The sequence below is a fragment of the Leptidea sinapis genome, chromosome 9 (genome assembly GCF_905404315.1).
Source record: "Leptidea sinapis chromosome 9, ilLepSina1.1, whole genome shotgun sequence".
In the NCBI taxonomy this organism is placed as follows: Eukaryota; Metazoa; Arthropoda; class Insecta; order Lepidoptera; family Pieridae; genus Leptidea; species Leptidea sinapis.
The window spans coordinates 253,454-269,636 of NC_066273.1; the positions used below are offsets into that span (position 1 = coordinate 253,454).

General features: G+C 37.7%; 1 protein-coding gene across 1 annotated transcript; it reads left to right on the forward strand.

Moving 5' to 3' along the window:
• Positions 1-238: 238 nt before the first annotated feature.
• On the forward strand, positions 239-11,255 carry LOC126966067 (gustatory receptor for sugar taste 64b-like). The gene is made up of 7 exons (XM_050809942.1): positions 239-401; positions 1,370-1,582; positions 2,966-3,070; positions 3,966-4,179; positions 9,421-9,589; positions 10,258-10,347; positions 11,184-11,255. Exons 1-7 carry the CDS (start codon positions 305-307, stop codon positions 11,253-11,255), a joined length of 960 nt encoding a protein of 319 aa, XP_050665899.1. The 5' UTR covers positions 239-304.
• The last annotated feature ends 4,928 nt before the right edge of the window (positions 11,256-16,183 follow it).

Below are 16,183 nucleotides of genomic sequence, written 5' to 3' on the forward strand. Positions count from 1 at the left end.
AATTTTTCTTCGCGTTGTAGATTATTATATTATTTTAACTTTGCATAACGTCATATAAAATGTGTAGTATGATCATGACACTTTCGTACCCCTTATCACTCTCGCCTATGGCTCACGCGCACTTTATCACTTGACTTGACGGATAAAACAAGCAAGTTTTAATAATTCACAATTATTAATTAAAGGTTGTTTAATTCCAATGTATTTGCAGACACAATTCGTTCAATTTATGGGAAATGTTTATCTCGTGTCTCGATGGTTCGGTATTGCTGTTCCTGGTGGCAAATTTTGGCGAGTAATTGGAATGTGCATCATAATAATCTTGGCAGTAGTTGAATGTGGTGCTCTTTGGAAAGTTATTAAGGCTCTCGCAGGCTGGGCTGTGGACACTGCAAATCAAAGTAACAATTAAAACTTCTCATTATTTCATATAAAATAACTATACAGGTAAATTATTTAGCCTTTTTGGCTTTTGTTGTGTGTACGTATATGGTCAGCATAAATAAATATTTTTTTTATATTTTTGACAATGACATTTGCTTTCTGATAGGACCTTTCTGACGGAAGTCAATGATATTTCGGTTGAAATAGCAAGTAATTGAGCGGGAGTCTCAAAACTTCTCGGCTGCGTGGCGGCCATTTTGAATTTATAAAATGATGAGAATTTCGTTCTGTACTACCCCGAAAAAGTTTGAAACGATATTCATATTATTGCAATGACAATTTGGGGCATCGGTATCTTGGTTTTCGAAAATTATTCCAAATTCGTTCTTTACTACGGCATGAAATCGTTACAAACAAACTTGGAAATAGAATGGAAATATCTCATAGGTTGTGGCTTCATCTACATTATCTACTATACATTTGATAACCTGCTCAACCCCAATATTAGGAAATTTACTTGAAATGTCACTCTGTCAAATCTAATAGATTAAAGTAACATAAAAATTGTACCGTGAATAACTTTATTTATTTCAAAAATATAAGTAAGTTACTCTTTTGTGTCTTCTTTAGTTTGGAGTTAAAATTTTACCAGTGGGAGGCTCATTGCACAGGATGCGGCCTAGATGACGGGTACCACAACGGCACCCATTTCTAGCGTGAAGCAGTAATGTATAAAAAATTATTGTGTTTCGGTCTGAAGGGCGCCGTAGCTAGTGAAATGACTAGGCAAACGAGACTTAACATCTTATGTCTCAAGGAGACGAGCGAAATTGTAGTGCCACTCAGAATTTTTCAAGAATCCAAGAGCGGCACTGCATTGTAATGGTCATGGCGTATCAATTACCATCAGCTGAACTTTCTGCTCATCTTGTCCCTTACTGTCAAATTTTTGGTTTTAAAAATGTTTATTAAATTGTTTGTACAGGAAGTATAACAGCTCGACTTGCAGGCGCAATGTTTTATGCGGCTGCAATTACATCACATATAGTTATTTGGAGGTTATCGTGTTCCTGGCAACGGTTGTCGATCTATTGGTTGTCAGTGGAATCAGCACTTAACATCAAACAAGTGCCGCGTGATGAAACGTTGAAAAGAAAATTAAGAACCGTGACGATCTTTATATGTTTCGGAGGAACTGGTAAGTATATTCGCCATGCGTAGTACTGAAAATAGCTATTTAACGTTTATCTGAAAACATTTCAAATATTTAAAAATTAATAGAAACTTTCGTTAAGGCTGGGGTCCGAGCCAATGGCATTGAGGAATCGAGTGGATCTAGGTAACCTCTCTCGCACAAGATCGACATATTTTTAATTCACAAAATGAAGCATTTTTAATATATTACAAACATAATACAATTTTCTTTACATAACTAACAAAACTATGCCATGTAAATAGTATTGGTATACAATTATCAAATTTTCTTAAAATTTTGATCTAGATTGAATTATTGGAATGGTCTAATTGTAAAAGCTAGGGGCACTGTCCATAGAAAATAGAAATGTAAAAAAAATGAATTTTCTTCTCGTATTCTGTTGATATTTATATATTTTTGGCGATTTCTTAGGACAGCGACCTTAACATGCTGACGTTAGTCTTCAACTTTGTTTTCCTCTCTTAATTGTTAAGCTTCACTAAGCACAGCTCCAAATTTTCGAAGACAGTGGACTATTATTATTAAGAATTATCTCATAAATATTACATTATGTTTCAGCTAATTATTACAATAACTGAAGATTGTTTTAAACTTCAAATAAGGGGGGATTATATTTTAATTAGTTTTAATATTTTGAATTTCCTAAAATCCGCTGTTTCTATGAATACTGAATATTATTTTTAATATTCCACAAACGGTACATATTGATATGATTTAATAAAATAGTATTTAACCTGTTATGTGTAAAAAGGGAGGCTTGTTTCGGTTTTCATTTGATTTATTTCCTTTAATCTTAGCTTTTCCCTTTAAAAAGGGATAATTATTATGACTCACGATACATAATACTATATAATATCGGTATAAAATTAATAAAATATATATCGCGAGTACCCGTTATAGTAATAATTACAAATTACTTTTTATATATATCTTTTAATCTTAATCTATAAGTATAATAATATAAGTGATATAATAAACTTATACCACTTCATCCAGGTCACGGAAATGACACTAATTAATGTAAAAAAACATCTTATTGAATCTACAGCTTCTTCGTAAAGGGTTGACATAATGAGAAGAAGTAGCAAGAAGCTCATTGCCTAAACTAAAATCAATATATGCGAAAAATATAATTTAAACAAAAGTTTGTTATGCATACGAGCTTCAGACGCATGATGATTTAATCGGTTTTTTTTTTGTTTAACATGGCCCTAACTTCAAAACCATTATTCTTTATCACATTTTCTACAAAAATAAGTTTATCTTAATTATTATTGAATATAACTTACTTTTTATTTACCCTATTTACATATAGATTTGAAGAATATTTGTTAACAGATTTAATTCCTTATAAAATTGTTTTAGTTGAACATCTAATGAATATTTTATCATCAATCGGACTACACTGTGCACCTCCCGATGTGATGAGAACATATATATTGAAATCACATGGATTTTTACTTTTAGAACGTACGTACCTATTGATTTTATCAAAGTTTTAATTTGAATGATCAAATCAGAAACAAATTACATTCAGCCTTACAGAAAAGGAGTGAGGAATTTTCTTCTAAGACAAAGTAAAAAGTAAAGTTTATTCTAGGCAGCGGTTTTCTATTACGTTAAATATATATACATAAACACACGCACAGAAACACGCACACACGTATATATTATGTGTCAATATTGAAGACATTGTGAAGTTAATAATTGAACTTAATATTTTAGGAACTCATGAATGAATCGTATTTTAGGCATAAATCACGGTTAACGCTAAAAACTCAAATCTGATAATTTTGTATTGTTTCTATTCAAATAACGAAGCAATTAGTAAGTTAGATTTATCTCTTTTTCGCTTGCGATATTTACATTTTCTATCTTTCTTTGACGTGTAATCGTAATGTAGTACAATAATTAAGTTAATATTGAGGTGTGTATGTTCAAAGTATAAGTTAATGCTTATACTTTCGAAAGATTCACACCAATATTGTTGTACACATATATTATTCAATTTACAAGTGGGAGGCTCCTGTGCACTGGATGTCGTCTAGATTATGGGTACCACAACGGCGCCTATTTGTGCCGTGAAGTAGTAATGTGTAAACATTATTGTGTTTCGGTCTGAAGGGTTCCGTAGCAAGTGAAATTACTGGGCAAATAAGACTTCACATCTTATGTCTAAAGGTGATGAGCGCAATTGTAGTGTCGATCGGTATTTTTGGGTTTTTTAAGAATCCTGAGCGGTACTGCATTGTAATGGCAAATCAATCACGATCAGCAGAACGTCCTGCTCGTCTCGTCCCTGATTGTCATATAAAAATATATGTAGAGAAACTTAAAAAAATATATTTTTGTCATTGGAAATCAGTGATTGTAATAACCTCGATGTATATTCATAAAAAAATTGTTACATTGCAGGATGAAGAAATAACACAGTTGTATTTATGGCGTAGAGTTCGTGAAGCGTACGTGAAGCAGGCCAAACTGGTTCGAGTGACAGACGACTCCTTGGGAGTTGTTGTGCTGGCCTCCTGTTTCTTTAACTTCTACTTTATCTGCTTGCATTTGTTTCTAGGAATTACGTATGTATGGAAAAATAGCATCCTTCCCCCGTAGAGAAATCTGGAAAATAAAACAACTCACAAGATTTTATTTTGACTTGAATTAAATATTTAAAATACTTATTATTACGAATAATACTGCCAGCAACTCCGTGTTGGATAGCTAGGCTATCCATTGGCCGAAATAGCTGCCAGCGCTTGAGTTTCCTGTAGCCCTATTGAGGCGCGTAGATAGTACTTTGTATATTATTTTCCGCGCTTCTGGGCCCTACGGGCAAAACTTCTCGACACCAAACGGCATAAAGATGTATGACTCACTGAGATCGACATATTAGCGACGTTTTCTGTCTTCGGCAGTCGAAAATAAAATGTCATTTTGTTTTTTGCCAATATTTCATAAACTGTTCATATTTTAGAAATTTCAAAAAAAAGTTTCTGAAAGAGGAGAAAATTTCCAATATAAAATTCTCAACTCCCGGAACTTTATCTCCATTATTTATAATTTTAATTTAACGCTGAAAATAGGTCTGCGCGCGACATTTTTATGTTGCACGCGTGGCGTCAAAAGCGAGTACGGCACATTAATTAATTTGTTTAAGGTATTGAATATTTTTTTTTATATTTGAAAAATTATGGTGTGTTCTGAACACTATAAATAATTTATTCCCGTTGGAAATTTTACTTAAAGTAAATTTTTCAACAAGTTAAACAATTGTCAACTAACAAAATTTTCTCGAACTCTCTTAATTAAAGTAAGTGAAAAAAAATGTTTAAATAATGGTCGTAAAAAATTTTCGCTTCGTAGAGCCTTTCTTACATATATACTTAGCAAGATTGCGCCATAAAAGTTAAAAAAAAAATATTTATACTTTGTTTATAATAATTCTTTTACTTGAACAAAAACTCAAAAATCCAAGTAATGATGTTCAAATTTCTCAGTGCGACCGAAACATCCGGCTCTGGAGCCGGATGTTTCATCCTCTGCCGCTGCAGCTGCTCCCGCTCGCGTGGTCACTCCCTTCTCGTTCCTGGGCACTAATGGCATCTTTCCAATCCCACTTCTGACACCAATTGACACGGGAGTATGTCAGGGATTGGAAAAAATACTCCGCTTATAGGAACCCGTCTTTATTTGCGTTCACTTTTTCTGAACTTGCACTTCGCTGGTCTGCCGCTGTTCCTCTTGTGGGCGGCGGTACCTTCAACGCGTCACACTGCACCGAACACTACTTCTCTTCTGTCTTCTTCTTCTTAGAACACTTCCACGTTTTACTACTTCTTCTTTTCTTCTTCTTCTTCTTTACACTTTCGAGTCAGAACTAGAACTGCCGTAGGCCACGCTTAGTACGGCTTATATACCCCCAGATCCGTTCTATTTTCAAAATGATTCTCCCATTCCATCTTTAAATTTAAATTGTACTAGAAAATTCTTTTAATTATTTTATCCTGCTTACACATTTTCCATCCCTTTTTTTCTGTTCGATTTGATCCTGAACTTACTTGAAATTTCCTTTAACTTTACAAAACCCAAAAAAATCCATACACTGGTAGGTGTATCGAACCCGGGTCTACAGCGTCTAAAGTAAACACTTTTCCGCTGAGCTACGAGTATTGCTGACGGAGCTGTTGAAATTAACAATGTCTTGAAGTTTGACCACTCTCGTCATATACTTCGAAGGGTTGCTACGCAACAATATATTCGAGCATCGAACAATTGTTAAAGTCATATTTGCCCTGTACTTTTCCCGGGGCGTAAAAAGAATAGGGGAGTCCCAGGCCCATGGGTGTCGTAAGAGAAGACTAAGGGCTTTTTAGAAGTGGGAGAGTCACGCTGCCGTCTTTTGACATCAGCACAATCGGGCCAGACTCGTCCGGGTTAATTACCACACTCGCACAGAATACCGGCGTGAAGTAGCGGCCTAGTGCCGCTATGTTTCGCATAGGTTAGTGTCGAGGACCGGTGGCCATTCCCCCCCCCCCCTCCACCCGAATATGACAGTACTAAAAAAGATTTTACCCCAGGAGGGTACCGGCTCTACCAGAGTTGGAGAATAGGGAGAGGGAGCCCGGGGAGGGCCCCGGGCACACTAGCACGGGCTGCCCTTCGTATTCTGGGGAGGGCACAGAACCGCGCGTGACCAAGGACAAACGAGGCAGTATCACCACGGCACCCCGCTCCACTCTCAACGTGGACTTTTGCAATATCAGGGGAATTCACTCCAATTTAAACGCCGTCCACCACCACCTTGAGACGGCGCAGCCGGCCTTGTGTTTCCTTACTGAGACGCAGATATCTCGACCTAGCGATAAGTCATATTTAACGTACCCCGGGTACAAAATTGAGCACCATTTTTTGCCTCATGCCGGGGTATGTGTGTACGTGAGGGAGGATATCTGTTGTCGCCGTCTCGGCAATTTTGAGGCTAGGGACCTGTCCACTCTCTGGCTCCGCGTAGATTTAGAGGACCGCGTCCGCATCTATGCGTGTGTCTACAGGTCCCATAGTGGTAACGCAGAAACCGATCATCTCATGGGCTGCGTGCAAGCGGCAATTGACGACGTACTTGCACAGATCGTAGTCTTCGGTGATTTCAACGGGCACAATGCCGAATGGCTTGGATCACGTACCACAGACTACGCAGGGCGATCTGTGCATAATTTTGCATTGGCGTATGGTCTGTCCCAATTGGTTGAGTCGCCAACACGGCTCCCGGATGTGGATAGCCACATGCCGTCCTTATTGGATCTTCTGCTGACTACACATCCCGATGGTTACCAGGTCTTTGTCGACGCCCCTCTCGGAACGTCCGACCATTGCCTGGTCAGGAGTGTAGTGCCTATCCGACGCCAAAGTCGCAGACCACCAGCGACCCGCCGCGTTTGGAACTACAAGTCAGCAGATTGGGATAGGATGCGTTCCCTTTTTGCATCCTACCCTTGGGGCAGGGTTTGTTTCCTTTCGGATGATCCTAGTGCCTGCGCCGCTGCAGTATCCGATGTGATACTACAGGGTATGAATATTTTTATACCAAACTCTGTAGTACCCATCGGTGGCAGATCACAGCCCTGGTTCGATGCGTCAATTAAAGCAGCATGTGACTGCAAAAAAAAGGCGTATCGAACTTGGATTGCGGCGCTGGGCACAAACGATACGAACTGCAAAGTTCTTAAGAGGAAATACAACCGTGCCTCCAGATTTTTTGAGCGGCAAATCGCCCGTGCGTAGTCTAAGCACGTCGTCAAAATCGGCGAGCAGCTTTCCAGTTACCCGACCGGAACACGCAAGTTCTGGTCATTGTCGAAAGCTGCTCTTGGTAACTTCAGCCAGCCGTCCATGCCGCCGTTGCACATGAGGAATGACACCCTGGCCCATACGGCAAAAGAGAAAGCCGATCTCTTGTGCACTCTTTTCGCCTTCAACTCGACTCTTGACGACAACGGAAAAACACCGCCGACCATCCCGCGGTGTCAGAGCTCTATGCCTGAAGTACAGTTCAGACAGAAAACTGTTAGGCAAGCTCTGTTTTCGTTGGACGTCAGGAAGTTGAGCGGGCCGGATGGCATTTCTCCAATCGTGCTTAGAACATGTGTCCCTGAGTTGACGCCGGTGCTAACGCGTTTATTCCGGCACCCTTATTCTAAAGGCGTAGTCCCTGACTCATGGAAGTCTGCCCTTGTCCATCCGATCCAAAAAAAAGGAGACAGTTCGGATCCGGCAAACTAAAGGCCTATTGCTATAACCTCCCTGCTCTCCAAAATCATGGAGAGCATAATAAGCCGTCAGCTCTTGGTATACCTAAAGGGTCACCAGTTAATCAACGACCGACAATACGGGTTTCGCCATGGTCGGTCGGCAGGTGATCTTCTGGTATACCTGACACATAGATGGGCTGCGGCTATTGAAAGCAAGGGGGAATGCCTGGCAGTTAGCCTGGATATAGCAAAGACCTTTGATCGTGTATGGCACAAGGCGCTCCTCTCCAAACTTCCATCATTTGGGCTTCCCGAGAGCTTGTGCAAGTGGACCTCCAGCTTCCTCACTGGGCGTAGCATACAGGTCGTTGTTGACGGATATTGCTCGAACCCGAAGCCCGTGAATGCTGGAGTGCCCCAAGGCTGTGTGCTGTCTCCCACGCTGTTTCTTCTGCATATCAATGATATGTTGGACACCTCCAACATTCATTGCTATGCAGACGACAGCACTGGTGATGCCATATACACGGGCCATGCAGGTCTCTCTCGGGAAATCGTCGACCAGTGCCGGGAGATACTTGTGTCTTCTATCGAGTTCTCTCTTGAGAAGGTCGCGGAATGGGGAAAATTGAACCTTGTCCAATTTAACCCCCAGAAGACTCAAGTTTGCGCGTTTACCACTAAAAAAACCCCATTTGTCGTATCACTGCTCTTCGACAACACTTCCCTCAAAGCCTCCCCTAGTATCGGAATACTGGGTCTCGAAATCTCGAGCGATTGCCAATTTCGTGGTCATCTGGAAGGCAAAGCCAAATTGGCTTCAAAGAAACTGGGCGTCATTAATAGAGCACGGCAATACTTCAAGCCGGCCCACATAAAAATAAAGCGCAGGTCCGGCCACACATGGAGTATTGCTGTCATCTCTGGTCTGGCGCACCCTAGTATCAGCTCGATCCATTTGACCGCGTGCAACGCAGAGCAGCTCGAATTGTCGGGGACCCAGTGCTCTGTGAACGGCTGGATCACTTGGCGTTGCGTAGAGACGTCGCTTCATTGTGTGTCTTCCACCGCATTTATCACGGGGAGTGTTCCGAAGAGCTATTTTACCTGATTCCTGCCGCCGAATTCCACCTTCGCACGACACGCCACAAGTTAGGATATCATCCTCACCACCTGGATGTGTGGCGGTCCTCCACAGTGCGGTTTTCAAGGAGCTTTCTTCCACGTACTACAAAGCTGTGGAATGAGCTTCCTTGTGCGGTGTTTCAGGGACGATACGACATGGGTACCTTCAAAAAAAGCGCATACACCTTCCTTAAAGGCCGGCAACGCTCCTGTGATTCCTCTGGTGTTGCAAGAGATTGTGGGCGGCGGTGATCACTTAACAACAGGTGACCCGTACGCTCGTTTGTCCTCCTATTCCATAAAAAAAAAGTCATCAAATGACGTTGAAGACAAAAATAAATAAATATTTATTTTGAACTGAAAGAAAAAGCATTGATAGAGTAGACCACTATGTCTCTCCACTGTATATCTAGTTTAACTATTAAATTTAAATATTTTTTTCAGTCGTGGTATAACAGGTGATCCCCTCCAGCAGATATATTACCTGGTGTCCTTGTGTTGGATCTCCATCAGAGCCACTTGTGTGATGCTCGCAGCTGCTGATGTCAATCAATACTCTAATAGAGCTGTAAAGTATCTGTCCAACTGTCCTCCAAGATATTATAATATTGAGGTGTGTATTTTCAATACACAATCTTATAATATAACTGCTACAGAAGAGGGTTATTCGCGCTATTTATAACCTAGCTCCTAAAGAATCATTGTGAACAAAATTTAAAGAAATATACATCTTAACTGTTGCATCTCAATATATTCTTGATGATGTTATGTATGTAGATAGTGAATTTGCTAGAAATTGTCATGACCAAAATGTTAAGACCTAGAAAACAAACGTATACTGCCTACTAATCGGCTAAGTCGAGTTAGTAGGTCTTTTGTGGGGTGATGTGTATAAGCATACATCACATTCCCAGAAAATGTTCATAACAAATGTATTACAATGTTCAAAAGAATTGTTTCCATCCGCATCATGTTGATGTCGGCATTCTGCAACCGCGCGTTATGTTAGAATTTATTTGCCTCGCACACCAACTTTGTGGAATCAAAACCTGCTGCAGTTTTCCTGAATATTTAAAATTAGGCCATACTCCTAATATAACCTTAGACCGACATCGCATGTCTTGACCCTGGTGTCACGGATAGCCATGGGCTCGTATTGTATATGGATATAATTATAATTTATACGTATAATTTATGGATTTTAGATTTAACATTAATTTTTTATGATATGATGTCTACTGATAAGAATTTTCCCTACTTAAATACTATTATAATACATAGGTTCGGAGACTTCAGGAACAACTTCTCAACGATCGCGTTGCAATCAGTGGGATGGGATTTTTTTATTTAACCAATTCAGTTCTATTGCAGGTAACTTATATGTATAAATATATTAATTTATTTAAAATAATAACACTTTAATATACTTAGACTCACTACAGTCGATCTAAAGTAGCAGAATAGTCATAAGATTGAAATCTAATGATTAAAAAATGTGTAATTAATGTGTACAGTACAAACATAATTAATACAATGCTGTGTGTAATCACGTACTCTTACAGGGTTTTGAGTAACAAGTTTATACGTTTAAGCTACAATTTGCTCCACAAAGCGAGTGTTTAATAAACATGCCAAAACTTATGGATGATGCGTCATTCAGAAGATTTGCTTTTTTAATAATATGAGCGCTGGATCGAATTGGCGAGATTTTGAATTTCGCATCGTCAATTTGATCGCGTTCTGACGACCCGTATAGCTCACTGGCAAGTGACCCTGCCTACTGAGCTAGAGGTCCCGGGTTCGAATCCCGGTGGGTGCGCAAACATTTATATGATGAATAATAGATGTTTATTTCCGAGTCAGTGGATGTTTATCATTTATGTATTTATATATGTAAGTTTATTGCATTGAATATAGCATTGTCTTCGACCCATAGTACAGGCTATGCCTAGGTTTGAGCAAGATAATTTGTGTAAAAGTGTGTCAATATTGTTTTATAATATTAATTAGTTTTGGTACAAAAATTTGTATTATTCATAATTAATCTTTATAATTGAACCTCACAATTCTATGTTCTCCACAATCATTATCAATATATACGTTGGTTACTCTTGGTGCTACTAACTACAGAGCAGGACTATGTGTGTCTTTAGTCAGCTAGAATACATGCTTATGTACCACTGGTTTGTAAGTTTTCATTATTTCAGGTGGCTAGCTCAGTGATAACCTATGTATTGGTACTAGTGCAGTATGATAGTTCTGATCGCAACGACCCTTAGGATATCACCAGCCAGAGTGTTTTAAAATAAAATAAGGCTGATGAAACATTTTCTTATTATGTCTACTGATAACTATGTCGATGTCCAACTATATTCCTCGTAAAAATACAGTGACAGGAGTGGTCTAGCCTAGGAATCAATAATAACACGCGATATATCATTAAAAAGATTTTTTATGTAACTATTGCAACTAAATCACTTTGTGGAAAAAACTTTATGGCACAATAAAATCAAACGTCATTAATAAAAATATAAGTGTTTGATTGTACCTTATATAATTTTATACGTCTAGATATCTGCTGTTTAGCAACGTATGACAACAGGCCAGGTTTATTACTTTAGTGTGCAAGACAGCTATAACGCCTTACACTCGCGATACGTCATTTTGTTTTAGTTTACGCGCGGTGCTGAAAATAGAAGCTAGCAGTACGCCGCTATTATTATATAAGGTTTTCGTATTCATCTTCAACTTTTTTAGTTCTTTTTATAAAACTATGATAGTAAAATAACGGAAAAGAAAATCACTTAAGTACGAGCTTCACTCGCACACACTAAGGGGTCTGGATGTAAATATTCCCTTTTTATAGAAGTAGAGGACAAACGAGCCAACAGCTCATCCGATGTGAAGTGGTCACCGTGTTTCACATTCTCTTGCAACAACAAACGAATAACAGGAGCGTTGCAGGCCTTATCATAATATAATAACTTAACATCATCAGCCGGATCACGTCCACTGCTGGACATAGGCCTCCCCCAAAGATCGCCATGATGATCTGTTCTGCGCTGCCCTCGTTCAATGTATTCCGGCGTTCTTGAGCAGCTCCTCAGTACATCTTGTGCCAACCAACATATTATTACAAAAAAATAAATAAAACAGTAGCAGGCTGCAAACTCTTAGCCAATGTTTAGTATACAGATAGTTTCGGGGGCGACAAATAAATCTAGCTATTTTTCAATTTTAAAAATGCAGTTTTTTCTGAGTTTTAATGAGAAACTGCTACAATAACATTCGAATACAAAGGTAAATTACGCCAAGACTTTAATAGCTCAGATGGGACATTGGATGATCCGGAAAGCAGAAGACCCGGGTTCGGATCCAGATGTTCCTATTAGTTTTTATTTTGTTGAAGTTTTGTACATTCTTAAAAATCCGAGCTAGACTCGGTCGTCCGGATATTTATTCTAAATATAAGTAATGAAGTATACTAACATTAGTTTAAGAACTTAGGTGTTAATAAAAAACATGTTCATTTTTTGTTTTTTTTAACGAATTTTTTTCTGTTAAAAAGTTTTAGATTAAATACTTCTCGCAATTATTTTCTTAAATCAGAATAACTTAATCAATGGATTTTACAAAAATTAAAAGTAATAATCCTTCTCATTTTATCAGCCTCAAGGAGAAAATTTGTTAAACTCGAACCAAATTTGTGAAAGCTTTTCTTTGAACACTTTTTCTGACATTGTCAAATTACAGTGAAATTTGAATTTTATATTTCATTATGGAATCCATAAGAATAAGTTTCCATAAGAACAAGTTTTCGTAAGAATTCGTTAGATTTGTTTACAGAATCGTTGTGTGTTATTATTTCGAATGATAATTTGCTAACATACGAGATTTATTTTTATAATTAGTATTACCGTGTATTATTTTTTGATTAAGGTGAGTGTTATCCATTGAAATGAAATACTTTTAAAGGATGAAAACGTGTAGAATTATAACTGTATTTTTGTATCAGATTTTTGCGTTAATTTAACATTTACATTTTTATTTTATTCAATCCCATGTTTCGTGACCTTTTCAAGGCACATTTTCAGGGGGACTACGGTTAATAGGAATCTAGAGATGGTATTTGGCAAAATTTAATGACAAAGTCCTTTTCTGTTTTCTTATGTGTAGTTTTCAGTTTTAATATTTGAAGATTTATTAGATTCAAGTGTTAAATTATTCGAAAACATCTTCTCAATTGAAATTGGTTTATTTTTTTCTTTTTCAATGGCCAATATTGTTAATAGAGCCTATACTGCGTTTATTGGCATCTTTCAACGCGCTCTTGGACAAGAATGTTCATTGGGACCCATTCAATGATGGTAAGTGGCACTGCGTGCTATTTGGACAATAAATAAATAATTACGTTTAGTACTATATAATGGATAGTATTACCTTTTGCTATACGATGTAGTGCTTGGGTATCACATGAGGGTCCAAACACTCTTGTCCTGATAGAAGCGAGGTCCAGACACAAAAACTAGTTTGGTCTTTCCAACAGCGTTTATGCTAATGTCATTCCAAACCGTCCTTTATCCGCCACCTAACCGACTCGTTCTTCAATTCAGCATTGGAATTTAATCTGAACGAATCTTATTGAGTTATAGTCCCCGGTTCTAAAATTGTATGAATATGTTTCTTCTCTCTACAGACATTACACTGTTTACTCTTTGTATAGAAAAATACCTTTTGGGTAAGTAATTAAAAGATCAACAAATATCACAACACTACATCTTCCTTTATTAATCAAATGGTAGGTAATCTAGATCCCTAGAAGGTAACAAGACATGCACCGGATGGTAAGTAGAGACGTCGCTTCATTATGTTTCTTCTACCGCATTTATCACAGGGAGTGTTCCGAAGAGCTGTTTCACCTGATTCCTGCCGCCGAATTCCACTTTCGCACAAACGCCACAAGTAAGGATATCATCACCACCATCAGGATGTGTAGCGGTCCTCCACAGTGTGGTTTTCAAGGAGTTTTCTACCTCATACTAACGTTCCTTGTGCGGTGTTTCCGGGACGATACGACATAGGTATCTTCTAATAAAGCTCGGTGTGCCTTGATTAAAGGCCGGCAACGCTCCTGTTGCAGGAGATTGTGGGCGGTGGCGCTATTTTTCTCTTTTCTACTTTTTATGATGCGTTAAGAGATTAAAAAAGATGAAAATATAGATAAGAATCATGATTTCTCATATTTTTTCTAAGAAATACAAAAGTTCTCATTCTCATTCCATTTTTTGTCCTTTATATACACCAATACACTTTTTTAAGATCAGCCTGACGTACTTTGTTGAAGTATATAGTAATAGCTGGGTATTAACATGTGCACACAAGATGTGTCAAAAGCAAAAGTGGAAATGGACTGGACACATTCTGAATGAAAAGAAAGAGAAATGGACAAATACCCTTATAGAATGGTATCCAAGAGACGGGAGACGCAGGAATGGTAGACAGATTAGATGGTGGGTGGATGATTTTAAACGGATAGCAGTACCGGACTGGATGCGAGTACGTAGAGACCCAATAAAGCGGAAGTCCTTAGAGGAAGCTTTTGTTGAGAGACAAATTACTAGTTAGATTAATTTAAATTTTATTTATAAGAAAACTTAAGTTCGTAGTCACAATAATGTCTTTTTTATTTTTATTTATTTATTTAAAGTAAGTTTACTTTTCTTAGGGATCTTGCACATGTTAATAAAAAAATAGCAATTTTATTATCCACCATTTTCTTCACAAATGTTTATGGAAAAAAACGAAATAAATACGTATTACAATTAAAGGTTGTTAGGTTAATAAGCAGTTACCTAAAATATCAGTACTAAGCTAAAATAACCTTTTAAAATAAATAAACTAAAACCTTACATCATACTGATTAGGTAACGTACTTTTGATATCAGTTTAAAGGTTTTTGATATCTATAATATTCACACTTAACAATTACATCCTGTATACAGCTATAAACAAAGTAAACCCCAATTTATATAATTATTTACCTCTATAGGCCACGTATTCGTCAGATGTGTTCATCATTTTGGGTGTAATGATGCAGAATCATTCAATTCAATCCAATTTAATGGCTCGAATCTCTTGAGAGAAAAATCCATTTATTCTCTTTGTCCATTATCGTAATACTATTTCGACAACGTGCAGACAACGCTAAATACACATTTCATTTTAATTTATTTATTCGTTACATTTATAAGATTTGTTATTCCTAATTAGTACTACCACGTAGTACGCTGATCTTGCATGGCGTTAATTTCGAGAAACATTGCGTATTTACCTATACTTTTATGGTAATTATTACCTAAGACCAAATAAATCGTTTTGGCATCACAACAGGTATAAAATATTAGTATTGGCTTTCCATGATTTTTATATATCTACCACCTACCTACTTACTTTTACATACCTACCTTTTTTACAAGCGTACGGGTTACCTGGTGTTATGTGATAACCGCCGCCCACATTCTCTTGCAACACCAGAGGAATCACAGGAGCCTAGTCAGCCTTTTAAGGCATATGCATGTTTGAAGTCAGCTATTATTTTAGTCTTGAAATTATTTTTTTCAGATGATAATGTCGCGATATAATATTGTCTAACATATCTAATTTATAAATATCTTTTAATTCAATAATTGGTGAAAGTTGCTTCCCGTTCGGGTCTTCTACTATCAGTGTTGTGTGTAAAATATCAATGAAGTAAGTTTAGGTAATCATGTAGCGAAATTTATATATGAAATGAATCTTTGAATTGACAAGCAGAAAGTTCAAAATTTCAAGGTTTTATTAATATGGAGTATTAGCCTAACCAAGTTTTTAAAAGTTAAAAAATTTGAAAACTTCTTTATTTTAGTTTGGTTAGAAGTATCTTGAAGTATGGTTCAGTTGTCTGGCGTCCTAACTATGCAACGTATATCCTAAGTCTGGAACGTAGGAAAGGATTTCTGGCTGTTTTGGCATTAGCCAAGAAAATTCCTTTCTAACAACGAAAGGCTTTTTTTTATGGAATAGGAGGACAAATGAGCTTACGGATCACCTGGTGTTAAGTGATCACCGCCGCCCACACTCTCTTGCAACACCAGAGGAATCACAAGAGCATTGCCGGCCTTTAAGGAAGGTGTACGCGCTTTCCTTGAAGGTACCCGTGTCGTATCGT